An 11,654-nucleotide genomic window follows, 5' to 3' on the forward strand; every position below is an offset into this window, starting at 1 on the left:
CTCGGACTGAACGCTCTCTCCTCCACATCATGAGTAGACACGCCCCTTTCTGCTGATTGGCTACAAGTTTGTTTTGCTACTCGGCCCGAATCAGTTTTCTAAAGTGTTTTTGAAAAATCGCTTACCCCACCTTTAATGGCATGCAGGAAAAAAGTCAGAATTTCAGATATAAACGCAGAATTGTGAGATGAAAACTTTTTTTCTTTAAACTTGTGAGTTTCTCTCACAATTTTCTCAGAATAACATAAGTCCAAATTGTGAGATAAAAAGTTGCAATTATCTTTTTGATTTTTTCTGTTATGTGGCAGAAACAGACTTCCATACAAAGCTGAATTTTCAGCATCATTACTCCAGTCTTCAGTGTCACATGATCCTTCAGAAATCATTCTTATTGCTGAATTGGTGCTCAAGTAACATTACATATTATCAATTGCACTGCAAAATATTTTGTGGAAACCATGCTACATTTTTTTTGTATTATTTCATGAATTCGAAGTTTGAAAGGAGAGTCTTTATTTGAAATTTAAATCTTTTATAACATAAATGATTTTTATCTTTGCTGAAAGTATTAATTTCAAAAACAAAAAAATAATACTGATCCCAAAATTTTGAATGGCATTATATTTCTATGCCTGATGTGAATGATACGAGGCATTTGTGTATGTGTTTTTCAGTTATGAGGTGATGAGATGGTGTTGGAGTGCTGACCCTCTGAAGAGACCAACCTTCAAGAAACTGGTGGAAAGGACTGAACTCCTGCTGTCGGAGACCACCAAACACGTACGTTTCGGCTCAGCTCAGATCAAAAAATGCTTGCATTGAACCAGTTTCTTCAGTTACTACAGATTTGTAATTGTCTTGCAGGATTACTTGAATCTCAGCACTAGCGGCAGCTGTGAGGTGTTTGTTCCTCCAGACCTGCAGAGGGCACAAAGGCTGAGTTCTGTGGGCAGCTCGACAGCCTCAACTCAACCCCTCCTGCAGGCAACGAATGATGTTTTTCTGGAACATCAGAGCATATAAACACCGTCTCGTTCTTTGTTTTGCCTCAAAATCATTATCTCAATATGTTTGACCTAAAAGCCTTATCTTCCATTTAAGTTTTAACTTTAACTGTGGCATTTAAGGGCATCTCCTGCTCTCTGTTTGGCTCTCAATGCAACTCCATTAGCCTTGTCTTCCATTATATTTCAGATTACTCAAGATACAGCATGTCCAGCCATGTAACTGTTAAAGTATTTTTCTAAATGCAGCTGGGCTCCATTTTATGGTTTTGATCTACATGGTATTTTGAGTGCATGAGCAGCTACCATGGTCAGGCAAGCATTTAGATATAGAACCTAATGTTACCTCATCAGATAAATGACCAGCTCTACTGATGACATCATTGTGTAGTGACTCTGTGATGATGTCGTGTATCTTTTGTCTTTGACCGGGTGAACAACTGCAAGTACATCTTGACCGAACAGTAAGTGGTAATGATACTGAACCCAAGGCGAGTCCTTTTTAATGCGTGACTATCTGAAGCACTTAATACCAATAAATGAAGGTTCTTGTTCATGCATCTGTACTGTTTTCAGCATGTGATTACTCTCAAGTGAATGTTATAATGCATTATTGTATCTATGAGATCCCCATTTCAACTTTAAGTTGTACTTACTGGTATAACGGTCATATTTACTACCAATGGAAAAAAAACCTAGGATGTGTTTACATTGTTTTTTTTGGCAATTTTGTTTGAATTTGGAATTGAACATTTGAGCGGTTGAATATGTATATACACAAGTAAAACGTATGTTGCTGTGCAATGAGATAATCATATTTGGATTGTACATTGTTTCTTGTAATAACTGACTAGGTTCCATTCTTTAAATGTGGCTATCTTGGCTACATTAGCTGGCATAAAACATAAGATTTTGTTCTCTAAGCATGCTTAAAAGATGATAAACATATCAGACATCTGCTATTAACAAGCTAATTATTCCAGTAGATATCCAAAGTTTATACTAAGTTATTCCAAAATGAATCCAGCCAACTAAACCATGTTTGAAGGATGGAATGTTGGTCTCAAAAAGAATGTTTTTGAATGTTGACAGACAAATAACTGCTATGAGATTCGACTCTGTAAATATCTGATGTGTCAGCTATTTTTTCAACTTTTAGAGTGTTATGTCAGAAGAAAAAGGCCAGTAGGGAATGATGTGACTGTTTTTATATGGAATAAAAATGAAAATAAAAAATCTAAAGTGTAAAGGATCTATTGTATGAATTGTTTGTGCAATTCCTTAAAAGCTATGCAATGTTTTGATAATAAAATCAATGGCATTTGTTTCAATATCCCGCTTCTAATTTGGACCATCTGAACTAGCTCAACCAATGGCGTAAGTTTTGGATGGGACTATCTGTTTGTCTGGCCAATGACAGACAACAGGAGCGTTCAGAAACCGGTTTGTAAACGTCCTTATTTTGGCAATTCCATTTAGTAATGTAATCAGCAAAATACGTCACCTTATAAATAAAACAAACTCTTGCAACTCTTGAAGCAGACATTTTAGTAGAGAATGTGAATAACATGGTTTGCTTTGTTTCAAGATTGAATATTGTAGAGAGAAAATGATTGGTTTTTGGTAAACTGACAGAGGATAGTTGCTACAAATTAACACTGAAGGTAATATGATTTGCAAGCAGTTCTTTGCGGTAACAAGGTTTTGTACTGAAGTGCACAGCAATTCAATATGAACAAAATGAACACATTTTATGGTTAAACACCTTAAGACTTGTTTATTTTACTTCTTTGATGATTCATTATTTTATCATTATTCACTCAACTCACTGATTTTCATCAGGCCAAACACTAATCAAATTTCTGGGGCTACAACCAAATAACCATCATATTCTGAAAGTGCACAATCTTTTGGTTGCATACAGCAAAAAAAAAAAAAATTTAAATTGGGATACAGAATGTTAAAATGTTGAGGGTCCTAATCAGTTCAGTTCTCTCTTCAACCTGTCAGCAGCTTTTTTTGGGAGGAAATTTTAAAGTAAATTTTGATTGCACACACTATGAAAAACATTGGTTCAGTAACAACAACACAATTGAGGGTTTCAGTGCACAGTAAAATCTTATGAAACGCACAACGCAACACTATGAATAGGGAAAGGTGGGCATCTACTTTATGGGAATCTCAACTTTTGGAATTCCAAAAGTCAACAATATCAAAATCTTTTTCAGTTTCCATATACCTTTTAGCTCTAACTCGTCTTTTAACAGTCTTACCGGTCTATACACAGCAATACTGTTTAACAAGGAAGTCTTTTGCCATATGAAAATAAAATTGCTTTGAATACTTCATATATAAAACCATTTCTGAGGTATATAGCCAACAAGCCAATGGGGAAACATCTAGAATGCTTAGATACTGCAACGCAAGAACTGATTGGTCATCGCTGGGGTTAATACACACAGTAACAACCTACACAGCGATACTGGAAGAGTCACAAACTGTTATTGATATAATAGCTTGCACTTTAAATTCTCTCTCTCTCTCTCTCACACACACACACACACACACACACACACACTTAAAAGGAAGATCACTCTTAACTTTAAGACTCTACATCTGCACAATAACCCTGCTTCGGTTTGAATTACAACTTTGGAAGTCAAACTAGGAAGAGGACGATATAATCATTATTTTCCTGAAAATGGGATTTAAAAGATCCACAGTACTCCAGACCGTCCTCAGTCACACGTATAGAAATGCTGCGCCCTGGATGTGGCTTCTTGCATAGCTCCCAAAACTATGAGGGAGAACAAAGCATTTATGAATGAGGATTTGAAAGCTTATTCAAGGCGTGTCATTCTCGTCTGAGAAATACACGTACCGTCCATGCACACACACACACAAACTAACTTAAAAGACCATTATGAGAAGGAAGGACTATTTTAGTGTGTATGAACACAATAAGTGCTAAAAGTAAGGGGAAAGGTGCACAAAAACTTTTTAGTGGACTACTATGACTAAAAAGCAAATTAACATTCAACAAAAATTGGAAGTAGATAGTTTTTAAACAAAGTAGCTTAAATTTGCTACTTAAAAACTATTCAATTTGATTCTTCTGTATCAAATGTCTGCGATAATTAGAAATAAACTTAAAGTGGGCGTTTTTTTTTGTACGTCAGAGACTAGGGGTATAATAGTTTCCCAAAAAACTAGTGCCTCAGAAAAACCTCCAGAACAAACTATGACGCACACTAACAATACGTGACGAGACCATTGTCAGGTAAGGGTTAAACATAGAAAGCATCACTATACGCACAATATAAAAACGTTCAAATTAAAATAATACTCAATGTAAATCATAAAACTGGAATTACAAATGAAAGTTTACACTTTTCATGCAGCATATAAAATATTCAGTATCTCGCTTTGTTCCTTTACGGTTGTGTTTTTACACGGTATAGTACACGAGACTGTACAGAAAAACACGGTTCTTTGGACTGTTTACAGTGAAAGACTGAGAACAGGGTTTTCTGTTTGGCAAAGACCATGCAAAAGCTAGCAATCCTATGCTCTCTGTTGTTGAAATAAATAATGAGTTTGGCAACCACCTGTTGGTTCGGTGAAAGGCGACGCACGGTTGCCACAGCGTCCATCTGGTGGTGTTGTGTTCCATGCAGCTGCCATGTTGAGGGAGTTCCTTGTCATAAAAGCTTCTAAGATGCTGCCAGGAAGAGCTGTTTTAGCATAGCGCTTTCAAATTGTATACAGCACAAATAAAATCCTAGAAGCGAATATGTGAGATGGCTCCTCCATCTAATTGGCCGTTGTGTTCATCCCTGTTACTGAGATTGGGCACTAGTGCTGTCCGTCTGAAGAGAGGGGGTTGTTTTCTGCTGTTTTTGAGTCTGTGGTTTCAGTTGCTGCTGCTGTTGTGATGGAGGAAATGTACCTTGCTGCTGAATAGGGAAAGCCTGCAGGATCAGTTGTGTGGACTGGTTGCCATGGAGAAGGTGTGTGCTCTGACAAATACATAGCAGAAAATCAGATACAAGTCAAACACTTTTTATTTAAAAATTAAACATGACTGAAAAAAATGAATTGAAGTTTTACATGGTGTCTAAATGGACATTAGTTTGTTAGGATCAGTGATTCTCAACCAGGGGCCCCCAGTAAGTCTTACAATTATTTGTTTGTTTCTTTATAATTTAGAGCTATGCCAGCTACCACGGTGAGGAAAAAAATAGAATTAATAAAAACATTCATATACATACATTTACACACACATATAATTATTATTGGAATAATAATTAATAATTGTCTTATGCTCACCATGTATAAAAGTAATTTGTGAAATATTATTAAAATGTAAAATGCCATTTTTTTTATTTTAACATTTTAAACTAATTTATTCCTGTGACGCTGAATTTTCAGCATCATTACTCCAGTCTTCAGTGTCACATGATCATACAGAAATCATTTGAATATACTGATTTGCTGCTCAATTATTATCAATTAATACTGGTGATCATTTATTAATAATAGTTATTTTATTATCAATGTTGAAAAGCTTTTTTTCAGGATTCTTTAATGAATAGAAATGTGAAAATAACAGCATTTATTTGAAATGGAATGTAACCTTATGTCTTTACTGTCTTTGATACATTTTTTACGTCTCTGCAGAATAAAAGTATTGATTTCTTTGATACTGAGATATATATTACATTATAAAATGTTCCGAAACGTAACAATAAAAAATTATATACAACATTAAATTATTTGTTTTTTATATAATTTATATAACATTATATTTTTGAGATTATTTCTTTTTATTACAATAGAAGTTAAAATGGAATTAGATAGAAGGGTCTTTGAATGGGAGAAATACTGTCTTGGACAGGGGGGGCAGGGGCCGGGGGCATAGAGCCAAAAAGGCTGAGAAGCACTGGTTTAGATGGATTATCAGCTGACAGTACGGAGTTTGACCCAGTATCTTCTTGACCTTCTTGGTCAACTTCCTTAAGGCTTGTCAAGTAGACTATGAAGACTATGTAGAATGTCAGGTGGTGATGCATACCAATGCATACCAAAGTGGTGATCACTGAATCACAGTTCTGAATAGACTCAAAATGAAACTATGTGCATGCTTTGTTACCTGTAAAAATGGTTGCTGCTGCATCGCCCCCTGCTGTTGACTCGTATGTAATGTGGCAGCTTGAGCCTGTTGTTCTGCAGGCGCTGTTGACTGAGTCTGCAGTGCTATGGTCTGTGTCTGACCTTGTTGCTGTGGAAACGGGCTGTAAGCGGTCACCACCTGACCCATAAACATTGTTGTGGGTACCATGACAGCACCACACGCCATCGGAGCCGTCACAATCTTAGTGACCAACTGCTGTCCGGCCGGAAACCTGAGAGTGACAGAGCAAGACAATGAAAAAAATATTTAAGTCATTAATTAATAATAATAATAATATTGTAGAAGGTGTCCTGGGAAAGAGAGATGAGGAAAAAGACATGTACCTGTTTATTGCATTGCCCTCATTGATTTTTGGTGCCAGACTGCTGGGTATCTGCACAACACTGGCATTGGCAGGCTGGCTGATCATCATGGTATTATATACAGGCTGAGGAAAAAGAATGAGAGAGAGAGAGAGACAAAATGATGTCATTCATTTAGATGATGTCACCATATGAAGTGGAGAACAAGACATTATGTCATTGTTAATGGGCTTTAAAAAAAACCTTCTAGACAATACACAACTAAAGGTACTGGTTATCTGCAGTCAATTCTGTAATGTTAACAACTGTCAATCAAGCTCTGTTTTAAAACTAACTGCAATAGATTTGATTTAAAAATCATATAATTAATGTTATATATGTATATACACTACCGTACAAAAGTTGGGGGTCAGTATGACTTTTTTTAAAGTAATAATTTTATTCACCTGATCAAAAATGACAATAAATATTTTCAAATTTCAAAAGATTTCCATTTCAAATAAATGCTGTTCTTTTTAACTTTCTATTCATCAAAGAATCCAGAAAAAATGCATCAGTTTCCACAAAAATATTAAGCAGCACAACTGTTTTTAACATTGATAATAATAAGAAATGTTTCTTGAGCAGCAAAACAGCATATTAGAATGATTTCTGAAGGATCATGTGACACTGAAGACTACAGTAAAATTCAGCTTACTGTAAATTCAGCTTAGCCATCACAGGAATGAATTATATATTAGAATATAATCAAACAGAAAACTGTCATTTTAAATTGTAATAATATTTCCCAATATTACTGCTTTTAATTAAATAAATGCAACCATGGTGAGCATAAGAGACTTCTTTCAGAAACTTTTACCAACCTCAAACCTTTGAATGGTAGTACACATATCCTATACATTTTAAAGAAAGACTTGAATTGACTAAAACAGAAAAACTGAACTGTGACCAAAATTCATATTTCAAGAATTAAAATCAAATGGTTGTCAGAGCAAATATTTACACCCCTAACAAATCCAGTCTTCAGTCGCATGATTCTTTAGAAATCATTCTAGCGTGCTGATTTGGTGCTCAAATTTTCTTTGATACACAAATCTTTTATTTGATACATTGTTTTCAGGATGCTTTGATGAATACAAAGTTAAAAAACAACATTTATTTCAAATGTAAATCTTTAGTGAATGTCTTAAATGTGATTTTTGATTCATTTAATGCATTCTTGCTGAATAAAAGTATTCATTTCTTTAAAAAACAAACAAACCTTAATTCATGTTTTTATAAAATAAATTTAATTTATCACAAATGAGACCCACATGAATCTGTTAATCATTCAGTCATAGTTAACCACCAATACTGACAACCTTACAATGATAAATGGACCTGGTCATTTTCACAGCTGTGCTGTTGAAACGTAATCACAGTCTCCTTTAGATTGACCATTTAACAGCATGTCCATTATACCACATCAGTGAACTATTTCTGAGAGGTAACTGTCTCAGAAGCATCTCACCTTGTCTCCGGTCAGCTCAGGGGGAGATTCTTCTATACCCATCTCTCTCCTCTGCTCTGCTCGCACCTCGGCGTAACTAGAGACAAAAAGAATTAAAAAAAAAAAGCATAATTGAAGTCACCATTTGTCTCTTTCTGTTAGGTGTAGTTGTGCCTCTGTGTACCTCACAACGGTGTGCGTGCACACGATAAACTCTGGTCGCGAGTTCCACTGGTGATAGGTGATGTAGTAGTTAGTCTGGAGCCAAATCCACTGCTGCCCTTTAGTTAAAAAGCGATAATAGCAAGATTTCCCTTTTCCAAACTGCATTACTACAAGGAGACCGAGAATATGAGAGACATATGAAGAATATGGCGCCAAATGAAAGTTTCAAAAATATGTTTGTTTGTTTTAAACTCACAATGCTCATGGCATTTGGCCAGTAAATGCAAGTCGTCTACATGATAATAGTCATAGCCTGACGTTCCCAACACCTCAAAGGGCATATAGCCAATGATAGGAGGTGCTCTGTAATACAACAACACACAGACATCTAATTGAATGAAAACTGGACGATAAGTTACAAACACAGAGAAAGTGATACTGTCAGTATGTATGAAAACCTGTGATCTAATAAGAGGAACTTCCACTCCAGACTATGTCGAGACGTGAATTCTTTGTTGGGCTCCTCCACCATGCACATCTCCTGTACACAATCAATAACAACAAACAGGTCAATATCAGAATGTTTATATCAGTAATGCTTTGTTATGATGCTTGCCCATGGCTGTCTGCTTTCAGAGAGAGCATTTGTAACGCAGATCTATTTTCTGATTGATTATCAGCTTACTTTGATGAATTGGGGTTTGGCGAGCCTCACAGTCGCAATAAAGCAGACTTTATCGTCGAAGGCTGGCTGCAACGAGTGCTGCAAAATTCCCTCAAGGCCATTTCGGGTTGCAAGAGGCACTGGGAGAGCATTCAAAGCGGAGATTTGTGTTAAAAGAGATTGGCAGTACACACATTGTGCTTTGGGCAGTAACAAATGCAGTTAACATATAGTCGAGTAGTCAGTCAGTCTAAATCGAGAGGAAAAACAAACACTCACTGTTGATGAGTGACTTAAAGTTGCCAATAAACTTGACATATTCATACACAGGCGGTTTCTTGGGATCCACAGAACCTCTGAGTATATGACAACAAAACTCCAACTGGCTCTTGGCTAAGACAGACAAACAACAACAAAGAACATTACAATAAAAATTTAAGTCATTCTTATACAGTGAAAATATGCTGAGGCAGCACACATTTGCACAGAGTAATCTTTTACCATCTCAGTGGGAAGCAGGACAGGACTATAGACCGATAAAGCTTTCATTCTTTTACCAATATTCACTCTATATCTTCGTATTCATTGATTTGCTCTAAAATAACTTAAAGGGGTCATATGATGGGATTTCAATTTTTCCTTTCTCTTTGGAGTGTTACAAGCTCTTGGTGCATAAAGAAGATCTGTAAAGTTGCAAAGACTAAAGTCTCAAATCCAAAGAGATATTCTTTATAAAATTTAAGAGTCAACCACGCCTACCTAAAACGGCTCGTTCTAACACGCCCCCACATACCTACGTCACTATGTGGGAAGATTATTACTTGATAAGTCTTGATATTTACTTTGAAAGCTGAATCTAGCGATTATGGTAAGGGGCGTTACATTTCTGACGCGTGCTTGTGGTGTTCGGCCAATCACAATGCACTGGGTCAGCTGGCCAATCAGAGCAGACTGCGCTTGTCAAAGGAGGGGGCTTTGTTGAAAACGACGTGTTTGAGAGAGGCGGGGCATAGAGGACCTACAATAATGTACAGTATTTGAAAAATAATGTGTTTTTTGAACATATTCTGTTACACCAAATACACAAAATAATGATCTTTAAAATAGAATCCCCCTTAAAAGGTGATTTTTTTTTAAATTAAATGAACCATAATTTCAACCAAACAACAACTGTTGCCAAAATGTTTAAAAGTATGACAAAGTAAATTCTACTAATACATAAGTAAAAAAATAAAGAAGTAAAAATACAAAACACAAGGAAGAATGTTAATTATTTTACAAATGTAATATACACCGATTCTTTTTTTTAATTAACTAAAACATAAAAATAGATTTCTTGAATTGAAATAAAGCTTAAATAAAATATACATTTATCAAAAACAAATAAAAATGAGAAATGTTGCCTTTGCAAACAGAAAAATTCATAAAATTACTAAACATAAAAAAAAGAAAAATAATTTGAAAAAATATGAAAGAGAAAGCCGAAAATATAAATATGTAACACGAACACAAATATAAAATAGAATACAAAAATAAATATGGTACAAGGAAATCAGTCAAACTTCTAATGCTCTTTTTGTTGCTGAAGTGTAGATGAGGAATGTAGTTAAAACATGTTTTAATGCTCTCATACATGAAAGTCAAGAAAGGATCACACAACTAGTCTTAGACAACTTAACAACCAAATAAACAAATATTGGCCATATGGAGAGTGCAATGCAATATTCACAATGTTGCTTAGTTATCGTCATGAATGCCTGGTATATTGCCCAGCCCTATTGAGCAGTGAAAAAATACCACAGGAGAACAGATATGTGGTAGGGGGTTGAGGTTGGACACTCACATTTGAGGTAATCAGAGTTGAGGGTTTCAATGTCTGGGTGTGACGACAGCGCTTTATACACTTCTTCATGCTCCCCCAATGGAAGAAAGTTCAAAAGGTTCTGATCCACCAGGTCCGACTGAAACAAACATGTTTATATATGAACATATGACAGCTATAAAATGTAACAATTCCAAGACCAAAAGAAATGTTTAAATAGACTACAAACGATCTGCCAACTAAACACACATCCTCTCTCACTTACAGGCAGATGCTCAAGTAGGGAGGTTACGCTTTCTGAGATGTAAATGATGTTGCCGTCTGTCAGCATCACTATGAAGAACCCATCCAGCGCCTTAAAAACACACAAACACATTACTAAAACAGCTCCAATCCATGAGCTGAAAATGCAGAAGTGGTGGGTGAAAAATGAAAGAACATTAAACATGAATGAGGATGCACATGTTTTTTATTAGTGGAAACATCTTTCACAACAGGAAGAAACAGAAAGAGAAAAACAAATACAAACACTCATATTGCCCAAAGCAGAATCTTACCTCTAGCATCAGCTGTGTAAACTCCTCATTGCTAAGAAACGGTGGTTTCCAATCCTGTTTGATCTCACTTGACTCAGACTGTGCAGCAATTTCTGCATTTGAACACAAACAATTCACTGTAAGCAGCTTTCTAGGATCTGCAGGTTTTAGTTGCTTAGAGACTACACATCCTTTAAAAAGTTTTGGGTCGGTAAAACATTACCTCTAAAAAAGTTTCTTTGCTCATCAAGGTTGCACTTATTTGATGAAAAAGACAGTAAAAACAGTAATATTGTGAAATATTATTACAATTTAAAAGAATTGTTTCCAGTTTCAATAGATTTTAAAATAAACCGTGGGTTGCGAAAGTATTCATTACCCTTTCATTTTTTTCCACATTTTATGTTGCAGCCCTATGGTAAACTGCTTTAAATTACTACAAACTACATTTCATACACTGCAATGACAAAGCAAAAAA

The 11,654-nt window shown here is 35.6% G+C and overlaps 3 protein-coding genes across 7 annotated transcripts in view; 1 reads left to right on the plus strand and 2 right to left on the minus strand.

Annotated features, from left to right (window-relative positions):
- Positions 1-2,276, plus strand: part of LOC107746005 (mast/stem cell growth factor receptor kita-like) — an 18,711-nt gene extending 16,435 nt beyond the window's left edge. For 2 of the 3 annotated variants that reach the window (XM_016560036.1, XM_016560035.1), the window contains 2 exons: positions 675-780; positions 865-2,274. In XM_016560036.1, the coding sequence (XP_016415522.1) occupies positions 675-780; positions 865-1,023 (265 nt within the window). In that variant the 3' untranslated portion in view covers positions 1,024-2,274. Of the gene's footprint in view, positions 1-674; positions 781-864 lie in introns of all 3 variants that reach the window. The other variant, XM_016560037.1, reaches the window with a different exon arrangement.
- A 323-nt stretch (positions 2,277-2,599) lies between these two features.
- LOC107746008 (circadian locomoter output cycles protein kaput-like) lies at positions 2,600-6,713 on the minus strand. Of its 2 annotated transcripts, XR_001640647.1 has the most exons (4): positions 6,522-6,713; positions 6,157-6,409; positions 4,613-5,023; positions 2,602-3,801 (listed from the first exon to the last, which is right to left on the minus strand). XR_001640647.1 is itself a non-coding variant. In XM_016560040.1 (3 exons), exons 1-3 carry the CDS (start codon positions 6,668-6,670, stop codon positions 4,844-4,846), a joined length of 582 nt encoding a protein of 193 aa, XP_016415526.1. In that variant the 5' UTR covers positions 6,671-6,713; the 3' UTR covers positions 2,600-4,843. The 2 variants fall into 2 exon arrangements, 1 of the variants encoding a protein (XP_016415526.1); XM_016560040.1 differs by having other exon boundaries at positions 2,600-5,023.
- Positions 6,714-7,923: 1,210 nt separating this feature from the next.
- Positions 7,924-11,654, minus strand: part of LOC107746006 (circadian locomoter output cycles protein kaput-like) — an 8,245-nt gene continuing 4,514 nt past the window's right edge. For both annotated transcript variants that reach the window (XM_016560039.1, XM_016560038.1), the window contains exons 5-13: positions 11,198-11,289; positions 10,906-10,995; positions 10,662-10,779; positions 9,098-9,211; positions 8,840-8,958; positions 8,613-8,695; positions 8,411-8,517; positions 8,174-8,321; positions 7,924-8,086 (exon numbers count right to left, since the gene is read on the minus strand). In XM_016560039.1, the coding sequence (XP_016415525.1) occupies positions 7,996-8,086; positions 8,174-8,321; positions 8,411-8,517; positions 8,613-8,695; positions 8,840-8,958; positions 9,098-9,211; positions 10,662-10,779; positions 10,906-10,995; positions 11,198-11,289 (962 nt within the window). In that variant the 3' untranslated portion in view covers positions 7,924-7,995. The remainder of the gene's footprint in view (positions 8,087-8,173; positions 8,322-8,410; positions 8,518-8,612; positions 8,696-8,839; positions 8,959-9,097; positions 9,212-10,661; positions 10,780-10,905; positions 10,996-11,197; positions 11,290-11,654) is intronic.

The sequence above is a fragment of the Sinocyclocheilus rhinocerous genome, unplaced genomic scaffold (assembly GCF_001515625.1).
Source record: "Sinocyclocheilus rhinocerous isolate Xijiao unplaced genomic scaffold, SAMN03320098_v1.1 scaffold288, whole genome shotgun sequence".
NCBI lineage: Eukaryota > Metazoa > Chordata > Actinopteri > Cypriniformes > Cyprinidae > Sinocyclocheilus > Sinocyclocheilus rhinocerous.

Coding starts and splice junctions, on each gene's coding strand:
- LOC107746008 (XM_016560040.1), bottom strand. CDS start 6,670: ATGACATCATTTTGTCTCTCTCTCTCTCTCATTCTTTTTCCTCAGCCT. Junction 6,410..6,521: donor GAGGGCAATGCAATAAACAG/GTACATGTCTTT, acceptor TGTCACTCTCAG/GTTTCCGGCCGGACAGCAGT. Junction 5,024..6,156: donor AGCAGCAACCATTTTTACAG/GTAACAAAGCAT, acceptor TGTATTTGTCAG/AGCACACACCTTCTCCATGG.